A 26737-nucleotide genomic window follows, 5' to 3' on the forward strand; every position below is an offset into this window, starting at 1 on the left:
TTTTCAGATATACAGATCTATACATCAGTAACTCAAGTCAAACAAATCCACCACACATCACTACAAGTCACCCTTCAAAAGCACATCCATACTTTTATTTAACTGATAGCAGTGGATTAAAAAAAAATGTAAAGGCCTGTGAAAGCTTTTTGAACATGCTAAGGTAGAACTTCATTTTTGACATACCTGATCTTTACAATAACCACCAAAGCACAATATAAAAGCCTCTACTTTTGTACAGCAGGCCTGATGGCATTTTAAACATTACAACACAAAACTGACTGAAAGACAGATTCCTCTCTGTTTCCATTGATTCAAACCAATCTCTTAGTCCTGGTATAACAGGCACGTGCCCAAGTTCTCCTAATATTCTGCATGTAAACCGCGGGCGATAGCCGATGCCTTTCCACTTTATAAGTTGTAAACATGGCAGGTCAAATGCTATGGCCCAGTTCCACAGTCATCCCCATTAAACCTTATCTCTGTAACACAATGTAACTCCTATGTCTGTGGAAGACAAAGCATTTGAGTAGGGGAATGGGTTGAAAAAAACGCCCACCCAATTCTGGTCTAATGCATATAGTGCTGCTGAAGCCGGATCTGTAGAAAAGAATTCCTCACTCGTCCATAAACCTATTCCCATCGCGTGGCATGGCCACACCAGCCCATGATAACCTACATATACTGTACACCCCACCCCCTCTGGGCCAATGCCCATACCACTAGTCTGACCCATGGACGCCCGCCCGCCTGCCTGCCTGCCTTGGGAACGTGCCCGTGCATAATGCCCCAATTACTGGATTCATAATCCCGTCTGCTCCGTCCGCCGAGAGCTCTGCTCCTCCTAATCCGTAATCTCCCCATGGGATGCTGTCAAAGCGCTCGTGCCACACCGAAGCACTCGTGCCCAGCTGTTCTCCACACACACAGGGACAACAACAATGGGTGCATTCCAATATGCAACCTTGCGTCCTCCACTTGTGCTTGTGGCCTCACGTTTTGCTGATGCCCCGCGTCCGTGGAGAAAACAATTACGCTTTCCCGCTGTCAGTCAAGCCACAACAATTTTTGGGGGACTATTCTTCAGTCACCATCCAGTGTGAGAAAATGACTTTACAATTGAGCTTTTGCTAAATATTGAAAAATATAATGCTGTTGTCAGTGATGTCATCACAACATATTACTTCGTAGTACGAGGCTACAAGCACAAGTGGAGGACGCAAGGTCGCATATTGAAACGCACCCAGAGGGACAACAACTATTATTATTATTATTAACATTCCAAGATGGCGACCCCCAATCAGTACTCTGCCCCCCGCCCCAACCCCACCCCTCCTCCCTCACTGAAACCCCTCATATACGAGAGCACAACCCTCTAAACTCTGTTTTTTTAATATATAGATAACACAAAGACAAACAATTAAAATAAAAACATTACATCCCTCGATCATAAAAACATGATACGACTGACAGACCAAAAAGGGTGCTGCACCATGACAAAAACATACACCTGAAACAATAAAAGCATTTGTAAAATGTCACTTCATAAATAAACTGGAAAGACACAAGTTCCACATCTGAGAATAAGACGGTCCCATGGGAGGAATCTCTTAAACCCCCACTCCCACCCCCCCATGACAAAAACCTAGCAAAGTCCAAAGCTCCCTGTTAGTACCACAAGGTCTCTGTATTTGGCAATGCATCTCATGTGATGCCCCATAGGTGGGAAGTCACATCTGATGACCGAAAATAATAATACAAATAATTAGAAAAACAACACAACAACAAATAAACAATATCACCTCATAAAAGAGTTCACTTCTGGAAACATCAATAGCTTTGTAGAGAGGTGGCAAGCTGCACATGTTTTGGCCATTATTTATTTTCTTTTTTCCCTCCCATAGCGTTCCAAACCTGAATTGTTAGCTGAACTGAATGAATACAAAGTGCCTTAGTATCCATTTGCGTTTGGGTGAAGTCTGGCAGGTGCACAACTATGTGGAGGCTGAGTAAGCGCTAAGCAGGCTGCTAGCTGCACTGCCTCCCTCGCCTCGACAGCCAGAAGCCTTTTAATCACTTATTATTAGAAGGCAGCATAGACTCAATAACGCTGTACACTCACACTACATAAACGTAACATGTGATAATACGTATGTGCCCATCAAATAAGGAGTGTGTGAGATTCAAAGCCATAAGCCATGGGATAGCACGTTGTAGCTCTTAAAAAAAATAAAAATAAAATAATAATAATAATAATAATAATAATAAAAGCCATTCATTTACATCCTGTGTACAGACTAACTACTAAGTAACTGGATTAAGACAACTGAAGTTTTTTTTTGGTTATGCCTGTATTCATCATAATCCAAGACTGAAATGTATATTTCATTGTGAATAGTTATAAGTAAGTGTAACATCTATTATATATGTTGTGTGCATCATGTGTGTGTTAGTGTGTCATAAGGCAGCAAAACATCTCCACCAGCGCAGTGCCACATAAGTAATGACTGCTGGGACTGCTGGCACTCACACCATTTGAGGATTGAAACATGGCTTACATCCCAATCGTAGCTCTGAAATCGTTATGACCCTTATGAATGCTTGTTACAGGATTTTGTGTGTTCCTGTGTGTGTGTGTGTGTGCCTGTGTCTGTGTGTGTCTGCGTGTGTGTGTGTGTGTGTGTGATTGGTGACCCTTATAGTTGTAGAATGCTTCAGCAAGATTGTGCGTGTGTGTGTGTGTGTGCGTGTGTGCGTGCGCGTGCGTGTGATTGGTGACCCTTATAGTTGTAGAACGCTTCAGCAAGATTGTGTGTGTGTGTGTGTGTGATTGGGGACCCTTATAGTTGTAGAATGCTTGCACAAGATTACGTGCATATGCATGTGTGTGTGTGTGTGTGTGTGTGCCCTAGGGGTGTGTTGGCCAAGTCACCTCCACAGCAATGATGGCACAATGGTCTGTTTGAGTCTCTCCAGAATCCCTTTCAGAGGACACAGTCCTCTCGGAATGACCCGGTCTTCCCCAATTTCCCTATTTACTCTCATTCTTCAGTCCGCTCCCAAAGATGTACAAAGCAGAAGTAGAGGTACTGAAACTTACAGATGAAATTATAAGACAAGTGGTATGTATGATATTGCATAGATGCAACTATTCAATATCCTACTAATAGTGTTGCAATGACACCCATAGCAGTATATACTTCTTCTACTTCTACTTGATACAGCTCTGCCCCCTGCCTCCCTCTCTCCTACACTCCCTCCCTCCTCTCTCCATGCCTGCTCTCTCTCTCTCGCTCTCTTAGAACTCGTCGTCGGAGCTGAGTAGCAGCGTCTTCTCGTTGTCTCCGCGGGCGCTGCACATGCTGTGGGATCGCGAGACGGGCGGCCCCCCGCTCTGCTCCAGCGTGGACTGCTGCGTGTACTGCTGGTAGGCCGGGGAGAAGTTGTGGATGGCGTCCTGCACCATGTCCCCGGGGTTCATGGTCTCCTTCAGGCTGCTGGAGATGCTTTTCATGGGGGCGCAGCGGCCTGGTGGAGGGAGGGGGAGGGGGGCGGAGGGGGGCAGCGGGGGAAATATACAAGACAAGACAATCGTGAATGGCAGTGGATAGCAAATCACAATATGTAATAGACAAACTAAAGCAGAATGGTGAAAGGTGATGATTAAATGAAAAATAAATAAATAAATAAATAAAACTGAGGTGTCACATACAGCAACCAAGCTATACCAACTATACAGAAACCAATAAAACTGTGAAGCACAGACAGAAACATTCTTAAAATGTGAGAACCTCTGCACAGTGAGAACAAAAATAAAAGGTTAAAAAGCAAGAGAAATGATAATGGCAAGCACCACAACAATGTAAAAGTGTCAAAAAGGAGACACAAAAAAGACGCGTAAAGCAGGAAAAAAAAGAGACAGAGACAGAGTTCATCAGGAAATTTGAAGCCAACCTACCGTACTGTCCATAGTTAGGGACTGGGCCTTATGGCGCAGCATAGAGGAAGAAGAAGAGGAGGGAGCAGAAGGAGGGAGGAAGAGGAGGAGGAAGAGGAGGAAGAGGAGGGAGAAGAGTGAGGTGAGGGAGAGGAGGAGAGAGGGGAGGAAGAGGAGGAGGAGGGAGGGGAGGAGGAAGAGTAGGGGGAGGGGAGGTGGAGGAGGGAGGGGAGGGAGAGGAGGGAGGGAATGGCATGATGAAAGGAATGGGGGTATTGAAAATAAGATGTTTGGGGAAGATATGAACAGGAAATTCCCAAATACAAAACGCAAAGGGGGGCAAAGGTGGATAAATGAATAATGTACAAAAAGTATGACGGGAACGCCAGAGGTCATAAAAAAGAGACAAGGAGGAGGAGGAGGAAGAAGAGGAGGTGCATCAAAAGCAATGCAAAGGATGGAGGGAGGGATTTGGAGAAGAACAAGGAAAAGTCAGTAAGAGAGACAAGTGAAAAATGCTGAGAGCAGAAAATACAGAGGTAAGAGAATTTACTTTGAGTGGAATTTTATCAACCAAACTGCCACAGCCATCGCCATGTTCTAAATGAGTAGAAAGTAGTTGGCAACGATGATATCAACGATAGGATAAGTATGACCATATAATAGCCAAACTATACTCATACATCTGGATCTCAAAATACAGCTTTGGATACTGGACAATCCAACAAAAAGTTGTAACGACTTTTTAACATCTGGGAAATTAGTACATCATCTGAATATGGCCACATTCCTTCAACCAGCTCATTGCCAAGAAGCAGTAATGATATTTGTACACTTATGAATTGTAGAACAGAGACCGTAAGTTAATGAAAAAGACATTGCATTGTAGTACTACTGTACGGTACTGAACTTTTCAATGACTATCACAGCGTGCCTCTGGAGGTACGGCGTGCATTAAGGGGTTAAGCTAACTAACTAGCCGAGTCACCTCAGATGGCACTATAGCACAATGGTCCGCGTTGTATGTGCGTGTGTGTGTGTGCGCGCACTCACCACGGGAGTCGAGCCTCTTGTCCATGTAGACGGTGTAGGTGAAGGCGTGGCGCAGGGCGACGGCGGCGAAGAACATCTCGATGCAGATGATGAAGTTCTGATAGCCGGCGGCCACCGTCCCCTCCCGCACCGACACGTCTGGGGAGTGGATCTGGGGGATGGCACCACACTTCTCCAGGATGGCCAGCAGCATGCCTGAAGAAGAGAAAACCAAAAGGTTGGCATCTGCACCTCAACTTAGAACCGTGTGGTGCTTGGTGCGACTGGCTGCTCACCAGTAGAGATACTAGAAGGGTTGGAAATGTACACCCGTTCACCCGTCGATGACGGGTAAATTTTTGCGGTGACTGGTACATTTGTCAACTCACCAGTCACTTTGACGGGTGAAAACTTTCACCTCAACTCGAGCTATAAATAATCATCAATAACTTATAATGGTTATTATACGAGTTGACTGGTAAAAATGACGAGTGACTGGTACATTTTAAAATCTAACTGCCACAGTGACTGGTGGGGGAAAAAAAAAGTTCCACCCCTGGATACTAGGAATGTCAAAAAAGATGAGGCGCACAAAAGGCTTAACTGAAAACGTATATTGAAAAATGCTGAGAGGCTTAAGAAATGTATATTGTGGCCGAAAAAGATAACAGAGGAAGTCACTGGACAAGTTCAATGACTTCTTCTGTTAACTTTTCTGCCACAATATGGAACATTGCCCTTCTCTTTAAAAACTGTCCTCAGCGTTCAGTGGCGTTGTCAGAACAGAAGGGATCATGTTTTGGTACAAGGTAACTTTGTATGTGAATTCAGAGACGCAAGATTTGCAACAATGAATTTTATAGATTTCAGCCTTGCTGAGGCACCCTGAGATAATCACATATTCTCCGCCAAATTTCACAACAGGTGCAAGTTACTGTGGTTCATAGACCTCTCCAGGTCTCTAGCTAACCATTACATGATCAGGTGTTGGATTAGATGTGAAATTTGGCCAAGGATAGGAGATGATCTGAGGGAGCTTCAGCAAGGCTGAAATCGGTCAGATTCATCTTTGCAAACGGCGCGTCTCTGAACCCACATACAAAGTTACCTTGGGCAAAAACTTGCTTCCTAATGTTCTGTCAACACTCCTGAACGCTGAGGAATGTTTTTAGACAAGAACAATGCACCAGCCACTCAGCTTGGCCAATCAAGGTGTGGATGGAGGACCACCAGACCAATACCCTGACATGGTCAGCCCAAACTCCAGGCCCGAACCCCCTTGAAAACCTCTGGAATGTGATGAAGAGGAAGCTGGATGGTCACAAGCCATCAACCTGAACCCAGCTACTTGAATTCTTGCACCAGTCCTGGAATAAAGTCACCCAAGAACAATGTGAAGGAGTAATGGAATGCATACCAAAACTCTTCTCAAGTTGAACTCTTCTCAAGTTAATACACTACTGTTATGTTGTTTTTAAGTTAATATCAACTTGTTTTCTTTGCCTTTTTTGGGTTTTGGAAACATTGCATCTTATGTGTTATTTTGACCATTTGAGATTTTCTGCAAATAAATGATCTAAATGACAATATTTTCTTTCGAAATTCGGAGGAAATGTTGCCGATAGTTTATAGAATCAAATAACAATGTTTGCGTTACTCAAACCTATACCTATCCATAACAAAATCAGAAAAACTGAAAATTTCAAAGTGGTCTCAATTTTTTCCGCGGCTGTACATTTCTAAAGCTTTGTGTGCGCCTCATCTTTTTTGACATTCTTAGCACAGCAGCATGCCTGACAATAGGGAAGATGCGAGGAGGGGAGGAGGACTCGTCTTTGAGTGTAAAGAAGAGATCTGCATATATAAACCCTGCATGTAATAATGTATTGTGTGTTATTATGCATTATTATTGTTAATTTAATTATTATTATCAACAACTCGTGTTCAGTTTTCATTTTCATTATGACATTAAAGACATAACATCCATACAAGGGAAGTAAAATAAGATTCAGAAAATTAAAGGTACATACACAGGTTTTACAACAAACTAATTACATATTTAGTCAACGCAGGTTAAAAAAAAATTCTATAATGCATGTATGTTTTGTATTCCTGACAAACCCTGCTTATTGTTTGTCCAGCTGCATACCTGACATGTGAAGGGCAGGGGAGTTGGAGAGGAGATGAGATACAGGAGAGGGGAGGAAAGGAGAGGAGAGGAGAGGAGAGGAAAGGAAAGGAAAGGAAAGGAAAGGAAAGGAGAGGAGAGAAGAGGAGAGGAAAGGAAAGGAAAGGAGAGGAGAGGAGAGGAGTTGGAAAGGAGAGGGAAGTTGGAGAGGAGATGAGAGGAGAGGGGAGTTGGAGAGGAGATGAGAGGAGAGGGGAGGAGAGTTGGAGAGGAGAGGAGAGGAGTTGGAGTTGGAGAGGAGAGGAGGAGAGCTGGAGAGGGGAGCTGGAGAGGAGAGGAGAGGAGAGGAGAGGAGAGGAGAGGAGAGGATAGGAGGAGGGGAGAGGAGAGGAGAGGAGAGGAGAGGAGAGGAGAGGAGAGGAGAGGAGAGGAGAGGGGAGGAAAGGGTAGGGGATGAGCACAGAGGCATGGTTGACCTCAACTCCCACTAGGCTGGAGCCACGTCCATGCCGCCTGCTGCTACTGCTGCTGCTGCTACTTTAAAGCATTTCGGCGCCTGCCACAGCAGCACTAATTGTAAGCTCCCTGGCAACCTGCTCATCTTATGAGTCTGCCGTGAGGTGAACTAGTTCTCAGAGTCTTTACCTACTGCTGCTTTGTTTACTAGAGCACTGCTGCACTGTACGTGCTTAAAAGGTGGAGCAGGAGATGTTCTTCTGGCCCACTTGTTAGCCACCTGTTGGATGCACAGGACTGGCTACACACCTGACAACCCTGTCGTTATAGTGTCTGTGCGTGTGTGTGTGTGTGTGTGTGTGTGTGTGTGTGTGTGTGTGTGTGTGTGTGTGTGTGTGTGTGTGTGTGTGTGTGTGTGTGTGTGTGTGTGTGTGTGTGTGTGTGTGTGTGTGTGTGTGAGTGTGTGTGAGTGTGTGTGTGTGTGTTGTGGTGGGTAAGGGTAAAGAGGGTAGGAGGAACACTGTAGGAGTCTAATGAAAGGGACTTCTGAATAGAATTCTTTCAAAATCTATTCTACCCTACACTTTTCAGACATTAAGTGAAGTGAAGTGAAGCTAAGTTAAGCCATCATACCTGTACCAGTAAAGATAAGCTAGCAGACTGGAAACGATCATTAGAGCAGGGGTGGGGAACCTTTTTCATTCGAGGGGCCACTTCAAATTCCACCAAGGGCCATAAAACTCGTCCAAGGGCCGTACTATGAACTCAAACCAGGATTTCCCCCTGCACTTTAGGCAGCCACCTTTAAAACAGACCCCACATTCTCTAGATCCTCTGAGTTCAATTGTATTGCAAATGTACCTTCTAAGAGTCCTTACAAAATATGTCCTATTTGATGTGAAGCGTAACATAAAAATGATATAGAGGGCCGGATAAAACGGCCTCAAGCGCCGTAAACGGCCCTCGAGACATAGGTTCCCCACCCCTGCACTAGAGCCATGACGGAGAAGGAGGTGCTTTACCTTGCCAGAAGGAGAGGAAGATGACGGACTTGACCATGGCGAACTTGAGCACGGGGCTGTAGGGCACAAGCAGCTCTCGGGTGGCGAAGTAGAAGAGGAAGAGGGCGTAGAGGGACAGGCTGACGGAGACGTTGTAGATGATGGTCACGTACAGGTAGCCGCTGTGGACGCTGAGGAAAAACCAGAGGACCAAGGGACGCTTTAGAAACACCTCAACTCACTGAGACAAGGAACTCCTTCAGTGACCTGACGGGAGACTTGATTTTCGCCCATTTAAAATTACACCCTTTAAAATTATTTGAATGAATTAAGTCAAGAGGGCGTAGAGGGATGTAGATGATGGTCACATACAGGTATCCGCTGTGGACGCTGAGGAGAAACCAGAGGACCAAGGGACGCTTTAGAAATGCATGAAAACTGAACATAAAGTCAGCCACACCAAGTTTTCATTTCGTCCGATGTAGGGCTGCCCAAAACATCACATTGAAAATAAAGTCCACACACAGAGCTCCCATTTCTCTTAATTCAGTTTTCATGTGACTTTCCTAGTCCTGCACCCACCACTTATTTGTTTTTTTCTTACATAAAATGTTTTTAGACATGACATTCAATTATAGGGACAACATGGGGGTGAAGTGCAAGTAAAGGGAAGAAAGTGTGATAGAGTGACCATCACTAGGGTTAAGGGTGTGCTCTGACTGTCCCACTTATGATCCAAGCCCTTTGGTGTAGTAGTCAGAGCCCTAGGCTAACTTAATCTCAATCAACTCTCCTCCTCTCCAGTGATTTTGAAGGAGTTGTTTGCTGAAATGCGGCAGCTATGTGTGCCCAAGACAAATTTCTCTTAGAACAAATAAAAAGAATCTTGAATCGTGAATTTGCAGCAACTGAATGACTCCATGTACTCCATGCATCTTCTTGCAGATCCAGAGTGGCATGGGGCACTCCTTGGGGGAAGCACAAGTTGTGATGTCTTTTCAGGAGTAGTGGGACTAATGCCCAATTCAATTCCACCCATCCAGTTTCAGTGACTGACAGGAGGACAGTGTGGACTAATATGTGATCCTGCCTCCATACAGTACATTGGCTTGATAATGTGGGGGCACAATATGTCATTGTGTGGCATCTGATGTCCATACCAAAGACTCTATGACTAGGACTCATCACTGCAAAACCACCCCATTGCTTTTGGTACATCTGCAGCAAAAGTACCATGTAGTGCATGGTGTTACTGTATGTAGTGTCTAGGGATGTTAACCGGTAACCGGTTAACCAATAGTCGACCGGATCAATGATAACCGGTTACATTTTCTGCCACCGGTTAACCGGTAATAATAATTATAATAATAATTTCCTCCCAAAAAGCCCCCAAAAACTATAATTTTGAGGTTTTGGTAAGATAATTCAGCATTTTCCATCTGCGACACTGGCTGGATATGACAGGTCCCGTCTGAGCAGCAAAAAGAAAGGCTTATGTGAAAAATAAAATGTAAAAAAATTCAGTGCTGTGCCCATCAGGCACGCGAACGTTATATCATTTAAGATTACCGGTTAACCGGTTAACCACCAGTTAATGAGTATCAGTAACCAGTTAAGATATTTTAAAATGTTCGCCATCCCTGGTAGTGTCTAAACATGTAGTGGCCAAATCACTGAGGAGGAGGAGATTGATAATGATTGGGAATAGCCTAACTATCCAGAAAGAATATTCTTCACAATGACATGTCTTGTCTTTTGTTCCAACTTTCACCTTTCTACTGGTCAAGAATTCAATCTGAGCAAGGCAATACAATCAGCAGATAATAACTTCCTAATGCAAAAAAACTAGATATTTAGATGTAGGTACATTCAGGCATACAGGCTTATCTGTGTGTAGTTTTCTCATAATGGATGAGGTGGGCTGAGGAGGAAACATTTCATTGTGTTATAATAAGCAATTGAAATAGAGAAAACATCTCAATAGAAATTGGACTGACAGAAAAAAAAACGTTGAAAAACAACGGTTGTAAACATGAATTCAGACTACACTGAACTGATTACACTGACTACCTTTGATTGTAATTTTGAATTTGATTACAGAAAGTATTTTCCCATGTATGGAAACCTATAGCTACATAATGCTTTTAAGACTTTACCTTGTTTAATCAAAGAGATGTATACTGTAGTCTGGTGACGGCAGCCATATTGGATTCCTTCATTTTGAGGTACTATGGGATTTTTTTGAGCCTGGTATACAGCAGATTTGAATTGAGCATCTTTCAAAACTCATGGAAAAGCTGTGTACCAAACATGAACACTATAAAAGGCACTTTGTCCTGAAAGAAAAAATATGGACACAGAAGAGTACTATTTTTGGGTCAGAAATCGGGGCTTTTTGGTGGCGTCATCCTATGTTCTACTGCCAGTAACTAACGAATGGAAATAGGTAGACACAAAATTCTTTTTCCAGGTGAAAATAGACAGTTCAGTGCAGTTTTTGGTAGTATTGGTGTTCACAAAGGCATCAGACATTATTTTCTGTGGATCTTGAAAGTTTGATCAAAATGTTAAAATCGCTGACAATATGAGGCTCTCTGCTTTAAAAAAGCTGCCAGCCAATTATATAAGCATTTTCTTCAAATCTGACCTTAAATCTGATGACAGAATGGGGTTCCCCATATATTAAAACATAAAAAACAAGTGTTGTTTTCATATTCATACCTTGTTTAGCCAAAAAGAAAATGGATTGCGAGATTTTAACCTGCTGTCGGCGGCCATATTGGATTTTGCCCGTTTGAGGCATTTCCGTACATTTTTGCACCCGGTATACAACAGATTTGGATTCAGCACCCTTGAATACCCCTCAATCAGTTGTATACCGAAAATTAACACGTTTTACCTTCAGGGTTCATCTTTTGGGAAAACTGACCCTGACTATTATGGGTTCAGACAAAAACATTGATACTGGCTTCATCCTAGATTGAAATATGGCTCAAGTGCACACAGCCCACAATTTTTTTCCTGGTGACATAATCATTCAGATTGGTCATCGGGGAGCAGTTTTATGGACATAAATGTGGGGTCAGGCTTTATAACTTTGTGACAATTTTTTTTTTTAAATCCAGCGATTCCTTTTTCAACATCAACATTCCATTCTCCATAATTAAAAAATCTTCATGGTGTTCTAGCACGTTCTGTTTAACTATAAACATTGAAGCAGATTAAAGCAAAGTGTGACACATTTTCTTGGTTTCATTTTCACACCACAACAGCTTGTTTCTGGGACACCTTTTCTTTGTATATTCAGCCTGATGCGAGCAGCAGAGTTACTGTAAGAGATAAGAGGTATGCATGCGTACTTGAAGTAGCCGTCTCTGTACTTCCCGAAGGCCTGCAGGATGACTGTAATCATGGCCATCAGCGGCTTCACAACACAGAACTGCAGCGTCGCCTGAGGGCACAGACAGACAGGAGCAGATGCACACACATCAGACAAGACACATCAGTAGAGTAGAGTAGAGAAAGAGAGGGGGGGTGGGGGTGCAGGAAAGAAAGAGACAGAGAGGAAGAGGCGAGACAGAGTGAGAGAGAGAGCGAGAGAGAGAGTGAGAGCGACAGAGTGAGAAGGAAAGAAAGAGACAGAGAGAAAGAGTCGAGAGAGAGAGAGAGAAAGAGAGAGAGAGAACACATGTTGTACAAGCTTGGTGTGTCATAACAATTTAACAGCCTTTTACAAACCTGTTTACAGAAGCGAAGGAATCCGATGGAGTAGGTTCGTCCCCAAAGGCAACATGTTCCGTACACACAGCTGGACCTGGTGAAGAGCAGAAGAACTTAGATGACCCTCTATTGCCTTTAAATGCACTACAGCAGTAGTCCCCAAACTGGGGGTCGGGAAAATGTTTGGGAACCACTGCACTACAGCAACAAGGAAGCAACAAATAGACCTTCAAGTTAATGCGACTATCCTGGGCAAAATATTTACTTTTAATAGAAGTGCAAGTCTTAATGCACGAGTAGACCTTTAGCGATCTTAGTGACTGAGTAGGAACATTTCTACTTACTCTATTGGCTTGCCTCTGATCTCAGCCATAATAGCGCTCTCTCCCCCGAGGTACTCATAGCAAAGACTGAGGAAGTTGTAGATCACGAATGCTGCAGACAAACAACATACACAAACAAATCGACGTTAGATAGAAAATACCTTCATCCATGCAACAACACTGGCCTTGTTCACATGACACTCTAATCCAAACATGGTTGCCTGTCAAAAGTGAATGGTAAAACTGCAGGAGTAGGAGGGAGGGCATCGCAGGGAGAATGGTGTGCACAGAGGTAGAGGCGCTGCTTTTGAACTGGACCCAGACTAGAGTTAAGCGTTTTGCCAGCCTGCCTGCTTGCCTGCCTGCGATAGAGAATACAGGATCATAGTGCTCGGTATATCCAGTGTTATTGTTATTCTTGGCACTCGCGCCGCATGCTGTAAATCTGGCTGGATGGCACACAGTGCAGATCCCAGCAGCCACACCCAAACAACACGTCTGGATGAGAGCACACACCACACCAAACACACTTGGGCATTATAAATGCTTCAATCAAAATAAATAACTCCACAAACACACCCACAAAAATGAATGTATGAATACAGGTTAGGGGTGGGCGATATGGCAAAAAAGTTGTATCACGATATTTTAACATGAAATCACGATTTCGATTTTTTATCACGATCTTCCATCCAAAAAATAAAAACAACAAAAAACAACTTTCATATACTTGCAATTTGTAATTTGCAGTCAATAAAATGTTAACACACTGATGATACTCTCATAAAGTGTACAATTGGAATACAATAATGTAAAGAATAAAGTGAAGACAACAACACAAGTGAGAAAACGTCACTCTGATACTGATAATAAACATCCTCACTGCAAGACGATCTATACGATTTCTCCACTTTGGCAGATTCGAGACGATATTTTACTCAATATCGCGATTCACGATATAATATCGTCATATCGCCCACCCCTAATACAGGTTATCGTATAGCTCCTGCTTCAGCGGCCGGGTAGAAAAACTCACCACTAAAAGAAAAAAACATTAACACACGCACACCCACACAGCACATACTGTACGCACGCATAAATACGCACGCACGCACGCACGCACGCACGCACGCACACACCATCTCCTCCTCCTGCCTCACTCTTCTTTTTTTTTTCTTTTTCTTTTGCCTCAAATGAGATTAATGTTGTTATGGCCCGACTGCTTCTGTGCACTTTACAGAGTTGGGTCACGCACAGCAGGGTCATTGTCTGCCATTGCCCAGAGGCCGGTTAAGCGCCCTCCTTTCTTGCCAGGATCAACACTGCCAGTCCTAATACTCTTCACTGCTGTGGTGCTCCCCTCCCGTTGCACCCCTAAGTTTCCACTCCAGTAGCCGGCTGCTGGGCTGGCTGCCTGGGTCACTCACAGCTCACATCTGTGGTGCGCCCCCTGACCGCCATACGGACAAAAGCAAACCGAAAATAAAGACATCATAACTGACCTTGTTTTGGTACCCCCTTTGTTCCTGGTGGTAGGGTTGGGAGATATGACTATATTAAATCATGAATCGTGAAACCGAGTACGAGATCGTCTCAAATCTGATCAAGTGGAGAAGTCGTATAAATCGTCTTGCGGTGAGGATCTTATTACCATCAGTATCAGGGTGATGTTTACTTACTTAGTGTTGTTGTTTTTACTTTTATTCTTTACATTTTGGAATGCCAATTGGGCAATTTATGAGTGTCTCACATTTTATTAATTGCTAATAAAAAAAATGAAGTATTTAAAATGCCTGTTTTTGCTTATTGTTTTTATTTTTTCGATGAAAGATCGTGATTTAAAAAAAATGAAATTGAGATTTTATGTTAAAAAATCGTGATGTGACATTTTTGCCATATCGCCAACCCCTAGTTCCAGCAGGTTTGTTATTTGTCCATTTTTGTCTTACTATGTCTGAGAGAACCCATGTCTGATGGTCAATGTCCTCCAATGTGCATTACAGCACCATATAAAGGGCCATTCAGTAGACCGGCATTCAGGTTTTTAGACGTGGGGTAATTTTAAAGGGGTCAACTGAAGGTAAGATGCTGTGACAGAGGTGTTCTTCCGTGGACACCTCCATGTTAGAAAGTCTGTGTGTAGCAGAGCGCTGCCTGTTTGACTGTCAGGTGCCAGGTGTTTGCCAAATTGCCGGGGCTACGATGCTTGACCCTTTAACTCCGCGTTTCTCAATGGGGTGACCTCTACAGTTAGGGAGCCATCGGGTTGGCGTTGAGAGGGATGGAGCGGGGGGGGGGGGGGGGGGTGAGTAAGGTATGATGGGTAGGCCTTTTGGGTGGAGGGGGGGGGGGTGTTGGGGGTGGGGGGGTTATTTTTATGATGAGGTCAAGGAGGCGTTGGAAGACTTGTTGACGGCAAGGAGGAGTTTATTCAACAAAGGTTGAGATTGAGAGCCACTGCTTTAACTCTCACACAGACCCGCAGACTGGCATTTCACACCTGAACACAGACAGAGCTCACAACTCCAGAGATCCACTACAAGCGTCAAATGCGACACATCCAAATGTGTGCACTGCATTGTGAACGGGGACTGTCAAATCGTTATTGACAGGAAGGCAGTGTGTGTTTGTTTGACCAGCTCTGCAGCATCCAGGAAGTCCTACTCTGCTCAATGCAAATTGATCTGTAGAATAGCGATGTGATTGCCCCTATGGAAGTACAGCACAAAATAAGAGGGGATCACCCCCCACTCACATCCTTCACTCTTGTGGTGCGTGCTTACTAACTGCACCTTCGTTCTCATTTTCTAGAACTTAAAGACCAAGAATGAGGAGCAAAACAGAGCAGTAGCAACTAATGATGCAGCTGATATTTGTCATGTGCGTGAACATGTGCATGTGTGTGAGCAGTTCCATCATAAAGCACAGTCATTCGTTCTTATAAACTGATGAAATTAGTCAAAGTCTGACCATGATCAAAATAAACGGGGAAATGCCTTCTCATTCAAATGCACAGCAGACTTTCAAGAGCGATATCTCTTGACACAGAGACATACAAACAAAGAAAACGATAAACATTCCAGAAGAACATAATCGAAAGACTGTCAATATGGGTCACCAGAATGACCCATGGGTGTGCACACTGCTGCTGTGGACTGTTCTGTGTGTGTCTGTCTGTGTGTGCCTTTCTGTGTGTGTATGTTCACAAAAAGCTGCATAGATCTGCATCTGTGTCTACAGTGCATGTGTGTGTGTGTGTGCATGTCTGGTTGTACTCTGGCTGTGGCTGTGTGTGTGTGTGTGTGTGTGTGTGTGTGTGTTCGCAAAAAGCTGCATCTTCATCTGTTTTCTGTTTTCTGTGTGCATGTGTCTGGTTGTCCTCTGGCTGGCCTGCTCATCACTGGCCCCCTCCACTCCATCTTTAGCCCCACGCAGCCTCCAGGCCACAGCTGCTGCACGTTCCCTCTGACATGTGCCCCATCTGTGTCACTGTGTGTGTGTGTGTCTGTGTGTGTGTGTGTCCGTGGCCACACGCCACCAAAGCTGTCAGCTTCCCTTCCGTCACTTCCTTTCCGAGCATGGTCACTCTTACTCACAAGCTCTCACTTCCACAAACACCCCCTCCCGACGTCCCACCCCCTCCCGACGTCCCACACCCACACCATTCACTTCCTCCCTCTCCCCCTCCCTCAGCCCAGCCTTAGCTGAAGTCATCAGTGTGTCAGGTTTTACTCAGTGTGGTAAAAGCCCATTATTTGGCAAATAATAAAGCACAAGACATGTATTCTAGGAACTAGAGAAACTACTAGGGGTGCAAATGACAGCCTCCATGACAATACGATACTGTATAGATTTCTTAAGGCAGGGATTCGATTGTTTTCGATACTTAAGAATTCCCCAAGATACGATACGATTCGATTTTTTCTAATTACTTTTTCTACTTCTATTATGTTATGGAGGTAGGACATTGGACAGGGGCCAGCGATTTGATTATTTTCAATACTTAAGAATGCCCCACGATACGATACGATTAAATCGTCGGCCGTAGGATCGGTGGATCAATACATTTCGATTGTTATTCACACCCCCTAGTAACTACTAAATACCACCCCCTCCCCCAACAAACAAAAAAACGTGACCTTTATGTTGGACCTTGGAGGAGGTAAACTCAGCAATACAACAAGTAGTAGGATTGTATGCCTCAATCAGGCTGTAGTGCTTTAAACCACTGATTCTTAACCATAGGGCCGCGGACCAAAGTTGGGCCGCGCTCACAACCTCTAGGGCCGCAGACAACTTTCAGTTTCGCACCAGTGGGCCGCGCGGGCTGTGGGACCGTACCGCTAGTTATCAAATACTAGTGTGCGTCTTTTCCCTCAAACGCAACGCTGTCATAGCGCAATGACCACACCCGCACGTTTTTTGTTTTGTTTGGGGGAGATTCATTAAGAACAAGACGGCAACACGCTTTGCAGTGGGCTATAGAAAAAGCGAAACATGTTAGTTAGAAATAGGTGTTCAACGGTTAGGCGGCTACTCAAAATAATTCTAGTTAGGCTACTGAATCTGTATCCCTTATACTTGTCCAAGTGTCCCCAACAAGACAGTCCTTTCACAAATTTTGCTTAATTGTGATACTGGGAAAGTTTTCCGTCCGGCTGTGGAATGTCTGTTCTTCCAGCGTCGCGTTTTCACTTGTGTATAAAAGCGTCTTGAATTTACGAACAGCAGATTCATTACAAAGCGCATGTCAAGAGCTGCGCTCAAAGCGCAAACTTTGAGCTGTCAGAGAGGCATTCACTTCACATTATTCACTTGCCCAATGGCTTGATTCCAACCAAACCCCCTCATATTGCATTTCTGAATTGAAATTCCAACAGTGCCAACATGACAATATTTCGACACAGAAAGCCAAATCAACCCGTCATTAGCTTCAGAAAGAATAAAATGAAGTTTTTGAGCGACTGTCTCACTTTCCTGATCTCAACATCATTGAGCCACTCAGGGGAAACCTCAAATGTGAGGTTCCAGCAAGACACCCAAAAATATTATAGGAAACAACCATTCTGTCAGGAAGAATGTGCTGTTTTGTCATCTGAGAAAATAAAGAGCCTTATCCACAACTACCACAAACAAGTTAGAGCGGTCCTTGATGTTAAACAGTGCCATATTCAGCATCAGAAACTAGGGTATGTAAACTTTTGAACAGGGTCATTTGGGTAGTTTGGGTTGTGATCATGCTTTTGAAAGGGTAAACACGGAAGATTGCTAATAAATATCTTAAGCCAGTCACTAGCAATGAGTGAAAAAAAAGGTTTTGTGAAATCTTTATATTTTGTGAGAAATTGCCAAGAAAGCGTATATTCTGCTGGGGTATGTAAACATATGAGCACCACTGTACATGGGTATGGGCCCCGGGTCACTATGCACTGGAAAAAATGGGCCTCGACGTCAAAAAGGTTAAGAATCCCTGCTTTAAACAAGCCATCAAACTAAGCTTCAAGTGCTGATGACAGAGAAGAGAATCAGGGCAGGAGGAGTCAAGAGTGCAGCAACAGCAGGCGAGTCCATGAGTGATGGGGCAGAATAAGTGATGGGTGTGGGTGTGTGTATAGCCTAGTAGAGGATGTGTGTGTGTGTGTGTGTAGCCTACTAGAGGACGAGTGTGCGTGTGTGTGTGTGTGTGAGTGTGTGTGTAGCCTACTAGAGGACGTGTGTGTGTGCGTGTGTGTGTGTGTGTGTGTGTGTGCCTAGTAGAGGACGAGTGTGTGTGTGTGTGTGTGTGTGTGTGTAGCCTAGTAGATGACGAGTGTACACATACATGTGTATGTGTGTGTGGGTGGGTGAAGGGGCGCAGTGTTGTCATGAGGTTCCCTACCAAAAGACAAGAGCACAATAGAGGCGGGCCTGCAGGACCAGCAGGGCAACACACGGCAACACCACCGCCACCGCCAAGTGCTTTCAGCCTCATTTACTCAATGCCAAAAAAACAGCAATGGCTGAGAAGAGAGCGGCCAGCGCTGACTGCAGGCAGGCAGGCAGGCAGGCCACCAGCTGGCCCTGGTTGATGTGATGAACCTGCAGCCTGGACCAACGCCCAGAGGACAGAGGTAGAGGAATACTGCAGCAGCCCATTTCACCCTGGGAACTAGAGCTTTGCAGAACTAAGGACTCACTGGCCCATTTTAAAAAAAAAAGTTTTACTTTGTTATTGTTTTCTTTTTCACGTCGTAGAGGGAATAGTTGATGAACTCCTGGAATGGTTGATGGGTTGATGGGTCTGTTTGCATGTCGTTTCTAGGCAACCTGCTGGCCCACCCCTGCCATCCCAGCAGGCTTTAGAAACAGAGGGGGGGCAGAACAAAGATGGCTGACACCATAAAGACAGACAGAGACCAAGGGCCATCTGTTACAGGGTTACAGGGGGGGGGCATGTGCATTCCCACACACAAGCACACACACATGCACCAGCTCAGCCACACAAACACTAACCAAAACAAACACAGTACTCCTGCACACAGACCGTTTTAGAGTGGGGAGATGATGGCAATAGAAAGGCTCTGTTTAGTTGAATTGAGTTGAACGGATGAATTGAAGTAAGGCTTTAACATTTCTCCAACACATGTATTTAAAGCTGATGTACTTACGGCAGAAATGAAACCTGTGCTATGTGGAACTGAACATGCTCTGCAGTGGGTACACATTGTGAAACTTGAAGTCAATTATGTTGATGTCTTCCGAGAGACAGACTTCTGTGCAACATCAACGATCCATCCAGCTATGTGGCTGTCAATATTGTCACGCTAACAACAAGGTCCAAAACAAACAAACAAAAACAAACAAACAGGCATGTTCTGTGGAGACATGGGGGCCGGGCGGGGAGTCTGACTGTGCCCCCTTTCACCATCTGTTGCCCTTCTTGAACACAATCCAACAGCACCCATACCCCCCCCCCCCCCCTTTGCACCACACCACACACCAGGGGTGCCTTTCTCGAAACCATATTTGCTAACTATGCTAGCTACTTTGTTATTGGCAATGCAATTTGACCATTGACAACTACCCAAGTTGCTAACTGGCTAACAACTACACTTCTGAGAAACGCACCCCAGCAGAGAGAAGACTGGATGTACCTCAAAAAGACCCCGCCGCGCACACCACTTTAATACTCCATTCGTTATTAATGAACACTGGTTTGACCCAAATAGGTCTTTTGTGGAAATGGAGCAGTGTGCATGTTACTTGTGCTCAGATCTTACACCCTGCACCTCAGCAGTGGGGATGTGCACACAACAACTACCAGAGAGAATTGAAAATCTATATTATTGCACTACTACTACTACTACTACTACTACTACTACTACTAAAGATACGGCTGCACTATTATGGAAAAAAAAAAATCATAATCACGATTATTTTGGTCAAAATCGCAATCACGATTATTAATCACGATTATTGATTTTTTACAGATTTTTCTGAAAATGATAACAAGATGAAAATTTAACCAATAATGAATTATACACGGGATGAGCAAAATAAAATGAATTGTAATAATTATGTAAAGGCAATAGCATGAAACTTAGGTGGACATATTTCTGGCCAGAAACACCAGCCTGTCAGTATGTTCTGGCTTCAAGGACGCTCTCAAAGTTAGGTCACTATTGCCACGATTAAAATCACGACCTCGATTTCACGATTTTATCACAATTTTCGATTATTTTCCATTAATTGTGCAGCCCTAACTAAAGATACTTAATACGGTAACCAAGATAAATTGTTCTATGCGTCACCAATGCAGTAAATTGTGTGATCAATTCCAGTCTCCTAAGTGGGTGTGATTTTTAAATTTTTTCCCCATTCCTTTGAATCCCTGCTTGTCTTCGAAAGGGGCACGGCAACTCATAGACAAGGCAGCTTGGAACCTTACGTCATATTCGGAAGAAACCCCTCATCAATCGTCTCTGCTGCTACCATTGATGCTCCACAGGATTTACGGTACCTTCATAGCAGCCATGAACCGTATCAAAGTAGACATAGTATTCCAGAGATATTTGACAATCTTTGTTATTACACCACCACCACCACTACTACTACTACTACTACTACTACTACTACTACAGTTGCTGTCTAAGCGGGCTTACCCTCGTAGCAGTCCCGGACCGTGTCGAAGTAGACGTAGTACTCCTCATTGGTGAAGAAGAGGAGGCTGAGCCATGAGTCGAAGGCGTAGATGGGCACGATGAAGAGGATGCGCACGATGTGACGCTGCTCGTTAGGGGAGCTGTAGTAGCGCAGGTGCATGTAGATCTGCAGGGAGGACACACACACACACACACACACACAGTTTACTTCTTTATTTGGATTGACAGATAGACATTTATCATAGCACAAGCCAAATTTCATAGGAGTTTACACAAAACTAAAATTAACTGCGCACTCTTAAGGATACATGTGGCACCTCCGTCTCCAGACACACACACACACACACACACACACACACACACACACACACACACACACACACACACACACACACACACACACACACACACACACACACACACACACACACACACACACACAAACACACACACACACACACACACACACACACACACACACACACACACACACACACACACACACACACACACACACACACACACACACACAGTTATATTACAGTTACAGAGTATTATTAGTCTATGGAGCAATGTGAGATTAGGTGCCTTGCTGAAGTGCACTTTAGTCATGGATGATGTGGAATTGGAATCTGGAACCTTACGATTCCAAGATCGTCTCTCTAACCATTACCGGAAAAATAGACCAGCGGCGACGTGATTGAAGCGACTAGCTTCTGTGCAGCAAGAGCGATACGAGCGATTGAAGCGACTAGCGTATGTCCAGGCAAAGCATTCAAACATTCCCATTGGCTGTGGTCACTGACCTCTATACAGTCATTGGCTGTCGCGGCTGGTCATCGAACCGAGTCACAGAAAGTTGAAAGGATTTCAACTTCAAACTGTCGCTCTCTGCGTGCGAATCGCTCTAGTCTCCAGAATCGCTTTTGTCAAGTGACTCAATACAAAGTCAATTACTTCCGTCGCTCGCCTCGCTCTTGTCTAGGTGTATTTGTGCAGTTAGGCCACGGCTGCCCCGCAAGGCATGCAAAAAAAAAAAACGATATGGGTCCAAAATGTATTCCAAAGCCACCAATACCCATATACCGCAGCAGAAAATAGCAGCAGTTTGTTTTTCTTTGGTGTGCAGCATAGTATGTGTGTACCGACACCTGCTTCACTGCAGGGGAATAAGCCTCTACTACAACAAGACTGCTGTAGAGGCCCTTTGACCACGGCAAGAGAGACCCAACAACAGCACCTCTGTCGAAGGTGACAAGCCCACTCTTTGACTCTCCCCCAGACTAACGCTCCCTTACCAGGCAGGGCAGGGTTTATTTCGTTCATTTTCAGAGATGAAGATACCGCACACTCTTGTCCATCGCGCTGAATTTTATTTACAGAAACTGTACTGTTACAGTTTCTGTAAATAAAATTCAGCCCGATGTACGAGAGTGTGCGGTATCTTCCTCTCTGAAAGTGAACTTGTACCCGCTACCTGCACCTCGAAACCTCTGGTGTGCATTGGGTTTCCTCTTCCTAATATTTTGTTCGTGCCACCTCAAAAAGCTGTGAATTACGCAATCCTTATGGCTGGCTTGGCAGGGTTCACTGGCAGACCCTGAGGAGAGAATCACATCTAATCTGCCAAATCAATCTGAGAAGTGTTTGCCTGCTTGCGCAGCGCACGCAGAAAACACCCGGTGCCTGTCACTCAACCCACATCCTCAGGACAGTCAACAACCGCAGTAGGGGTGTGTGTGTGTGTGTGTGTGTGTGTGTGTGTGTGTGTGTGTGTGTGTGTGCGTGTGTGTGTGTGTGTGTTACAATATAGTCTGATGTGGCTAAGGCCAGGTGCATCTGCTCACTGTGTTTGCTGAGCTGACGTCTATGCATGTATATCAAAGTGTGTGTGTGTGTGTGTGTGTGTGTGTGTGTGTGTGTGTGTGTGTGTGTGTGTGTGTGTGTGTGTGTGTGTGTGTGTGTGTGTGTGTGTGTGTGTGCGTGCGCTCAGAAGGCAGGTGAGGTTTATTATGTGAGTGTTGGGTGCTGGGTCTCAGGTAGGCATTATGTCTAAAATGCATCTTGCTGGACCTGTTGACACTCCATACACATGTCCGCAGTTTTCATCGTATACCTCAAACAAGGCTTTTGTCATCAGCTGCTTTTATCTAGAGGTAATTTCTTGCTTTCAGGTACACTACACACACAATGCCCCCCACCTATCACCTTTCCACACGCACTCTGGAGGAGCAAACAACCAGCAGCACATGGACGGCAATGTGCAAGAGCAGAGCGAGTGCCGTTGCTAGGCAACCCCCATCTCTGCTTTGTGATGTCATTGCAGAGCACGCCCACCTGTTGTCAAAGCAACGGCTCTTCCTCACCAGCTCCCTGTGTCTGTGCTGTGCTAAAGGCCATGCTTGAGGCAGCTGCCCGCTACTGTAAATCACCAATGATCAGTCAGCAGCACCATCACTAATCTACAATCACCCAGCGGAAATAAGACAACGAGGTGAGGTGAAATCGGCTGCGTTAGAGAGCCACAAGCGTCGCTGATTTCCTGTATGGCATCTCTGACACTGACCTCACTTTCGCAAGCATCTTAGCTCAGCAAAACAAGCAGCCTGGGGTTCATTTCTCAAAAGAGAAGTTGTTAGCCTGTTAGCAACTTCGGTAGTTGCCAATGGGAAAATGTATTGAAAACAACAAAGTAGCTAATGTAGTAAGCAACTTTGGTTTTGAGAAATGCACCCCTGATCAAGTCGTACGAGTGCAGTGAAAGGAAGAGTGTGAGAGTTAGGCCGCTTCACAACGTTAGGGGCTGTCCAGAGGTGCAAATGTTGAAGCCTTTTTTTTTTTTATTTCATCCAGATGAAGGGGCATTCACATTAACACTGCAGACTACAACTAATGACCATGTAATGCAGATACAATGACCTATTTTAACCCATTGATGCCTATAGGACCTGCAAAAAACTGGTGCTAAAAGCCTAAGTCCTTTTTGGAAAAAGGTGCCCTCCAGCCTATAAAAACCGAAATCTCTCAGTCTCCAAAGCACCTAAAAACATGAAAGAAGTTGTACATATTAGCTAAAACCCTCATCTAATATTAGTAAGTGTTCATTCAGCTCTAACATACCAACATTTTAAATTCATAAAATGTCAAATCTCATGAGCGTCCATGCAGCTTCAGGTGCCTGGGTCAATGTTGTGCTACGCAGCACCGAGCATCAATGGATTAATATATGAAAACGTCCACCCAAAACTCACTGTGTGTGTGTGTGTGTGTGTGTGTGTGTGTGTGTGTGTGTGTGTGTGTGTGTGTGTGTGTGCTTACCTGGTGGCAGGTGAGCAGGAGGGCGGTCCATACGAAGAACCCCGATATGGTCTGTGCTGCGGACGTCATGAGGAAGAGGGGGTTGTCAGGGGTGACCAGCGGGGCCTCGGGGGGGACCCAGGACATGTTGGAGCTCCCGGGGCCAACAGTGGAGGCCGCCGGCCCCGGAGCCAAGCCCACAGGCGAATCGTTCCCTACCAGTGCCATCGGCACATCACGCCTCCACAGCAGTCGCATCTGACAACAAGGGAAACCATTCAGCTCATTGGAAAAAGCTTCGGCTTACAAGAGTAAACAATGCATTGAAAACTTCAGGTACACTAGGCTGTCTTCTCTTAGCTGTGTGTATCTACAGTTTAAGTGTAAATGTGTGTAAATAATGGCAATATGATACAAGGGTTCAGCCGACTAGATCAGTCAAGATCAACAGAAAATGCTGATTATGGTTTTAAAAAGCGGACTATCTGCTGGAAACCAGGCCAGGGATCGAAAGAATAGTCCCCAATGATGAAGCCTTCCACTATTTCCATTATTTCCATCACCATGATCACAATAGGACTTACACTACTAGGCACTCGAATGGTAAATGAACATGGCCTTGGGATCCTTTATATGCGGTGTATGATTCCACTGCCCTTTTCAGGAAACCTTGCTGATGTTTGAGCTCTGCGAGCAAACAAACCCCTCCCTTCCTATTCGTGAAGCATCCCGTTGATGGGCTGTGAATATCTGTGGGTGGCTCTGTGGTTTTTGGCTGTAATGGTCATTACATTGTTTCCAAAGCACTTCAGTGCTAATGTGACACCAGCAGCGATATTGATATTGCATGTTGAGCCTCTTACACCAACTTTTTCTATTAAAAAGCAGTAGGCCTGCTTCAAAAATGTTTATATGCATTACAATCAACCTTATTTTTTGTTAAACCAGAGCCCATGTTTATGTTTTCTCAGCCATAGTCTTGCATACACTATTTGGGGATCTCACTGCAGTGCAACCTGTTTAAGGCCCAGATGTCAAAAACTATTCATTTACTGTTTTGAAGCTGTGCGTGGGTTTTCTATAGGAGCAAACTCATTGCTGTCAGCTGCTTGTCTTCACATCCAAGTTAAATATGGTTCCTTAGAAGAACTATGCTTCACCAGGCTTCAACATATTGGTGAATTACACACAACAAAAGAAGATATCGGGCATATTTCCAAAATCCAAATGCCAGAGCGATGTTAAAATTGAACAATTGCCCTCAACGAGAGAAGAGTGTAATCAAACAGACTATGCATGAACCCTAAACAAGGAATGTGCATTTCATCCCCACACAATAAGAAAAGTCATCATCAACACCGTACAGGCACAGCCATATCCCCAGGGCAACCAGAATTACATAACATGTAAAAAAACAAGCATATAGCGCTAATCAGCCGGACATGATCGGGCCAGCTGAAATATTGCACTGGGCAGCTTGCTGGTTTGGTCTGGTTACAAAAAAAAAGAATGAATGGCTGGGAAAAGAAAAGAAAAACAGCTGGCTCTGACGTGCAGCTGGCTGGTGTTTGGCGTAACAAGTGTTGATGTGTTGTCATTTGCCACTGCGGTACCTTGACATCCAAAACGAATGTACACAATAATTTTAATTTTTAAGAGTTTTGGCATTCTTTAATTGGGTTCATTTACACGGGGGTCCAATGGGAATTACAAGCAAACTCTACATCAAACATCGATGTTTTAAATATCTATTTGGCTGCGCACGACTCTGTTATCATGCTATTCATAATTCCAGTCGTCTTCCAGCATTTAAACAATACCAAGGGCTTCAATGTAAACCATGACAAACATACAATCAACACATTATAAATTACGAGAGGCAAAACATTGACATACGAGATGGTAAAGATGGATACAGTGTAACGACCGATTATGGCTAAATGTGTGAACATATTAAAAGAAGATTTCATGCCACAAAATAGCCTAGTGTTTTCATTCATTGGTCTACTGACATGTAAACCTACCCTTTCTGCGGCACTGGCTGTTTTCCTCATTTGCGTCTGTTTGTAGCACTAGAACTACGCTAACAATTTCTCCCTGATAATTCTATAGAAGATGACGAGCGTTATTTTCCATGAAACTAGCAAACATTTCTATCAGGAGAAACAACTGGTTCTAGGCTTTGCGAGTTCAGGCGTGAAACAGCTGACGATGCTGGCGTAAATAACGGTCTCTATGCAGTTACCTACCGTTGCTTGGCAAAGAAATTACATCTTGCCCATGCAATCAATTTTCAAAAGCCCTGAGATATTATGATTAAGCAACACAGCCTATCACACAAACATAATAACCTAGTCAATTAGCCATCTAAACTTGGCTAACTCAAGGCATCATAGCCATGATTTACGTATCGGTAACTAGCAATAACAGTTAGCTCTTTTAGCTAACTGTTACCTAGCACTGGGCAATGTTAGGTAGCTTTTCCCATACCTTACCTGTGCTGGCTACCGCACTTTTCCCATCCACGGATGTCTTGATATAAAATAGTTCTACACAATTTACAAGATTCAAAACAATTATATTTCCTTAATGGTTGCGGCGTATTCCATCAGACATAACAAAAAAGCCCCAACCAAAGTCAACTCTTCCCTACCCCCATTGCTGAGATGGGAATGAAAGCAACCAGCTTTTTCGCTTGGACT

General features: G+C 44.3%; 1 protein-coding gene across 3 annotated transcripts; it reads right to left on the reverse strand.

The window, feature by feature from the left end:
• Positions 1-1662: 1662 nt before the first annotated feature.
• On the reverse strand, positions 1663-26723 carry LOC134439813 (transmembrane protein 184B-like). 3 transcript variants are annotated; one of them, XM_063189727.1, is made up of 9 exons: positions 26531-26723; positions 24057-24293; positions 20739-20904; positions 12619-12709; positions 12293-12368; positions 11914-12005; positions 8576-8745; positions 4991-5185; positions 1663-3528 (listed from the first exon to the last, which is right to left on the reverse strand). In XM_063189727.1, exons 2-9 carry the CDS (start codon positions 24291-24293, stop codon positions 3299-3301), a joined length of 1257 nt encoding a protein of 418 aa, XP_063045797.1. In that variant the 5' UTR covers positions 26531-26723; the 3' UTR covers positions 1663-3298. The 3 variants fall into 3 exon arrangements, with proteins under 3 accessions (XP_063045797.1, XP_063045803.1, XP_063045791.1); XM_063189733.1 differs by having other exon boundaries at positions 26526-26723; XM_063189721.1 differs by lacking the exon at positions 26531-26723 and adding an exon at positions 26060-26509.
• Between the last annotated feature and the right edge of the window lie 14 nt (positions 26724-26737).

The sequence above is a fragment of the Engraulis encrasicolus genome, chromosome 2, assembly GCF_034702125.1.
Source record: "Engraulis encrasicolus isolate BLACKSEA-1 chromosome 2, IST_EnEncr_1.0, whole genome shotgun sequence".
In the NCBI taxonomy this organism is placed as follows: Eukaryota; Metazoa; Chordata; class Actinopteri; order Clupeiformes; family Engraulidae; genus Engraulis; species Engraulis encrasicolus.

What these genes read in the sequence shown, in the direction of transcription:
- LOC134439813 (XM_063189721.1), bottom strand. Translation starts at nt 26,089, where the DNA reads ATGAGGAAAACAGCCAGTGCCGCAGAAAGG. An exon ending in TCCTTCGCTTCTGTAAACAG is followed by an intron (nt 12,006 to 12,292) that starts GTTTGTAAAAGG and finishes CTGTGCCCTCAG; the next exon opens with GCGACGCTGCAGTTCTGTGT. An exon ending in CAAGAGGCTCGACTCCCGTG is followed by an intron (nt 3,529 to 4,990) that starts GTGAGTGCGCGC and finishes TCCCTCCACCAG; the next exon opens with GCCGCTGCGCCCCCATGAAA.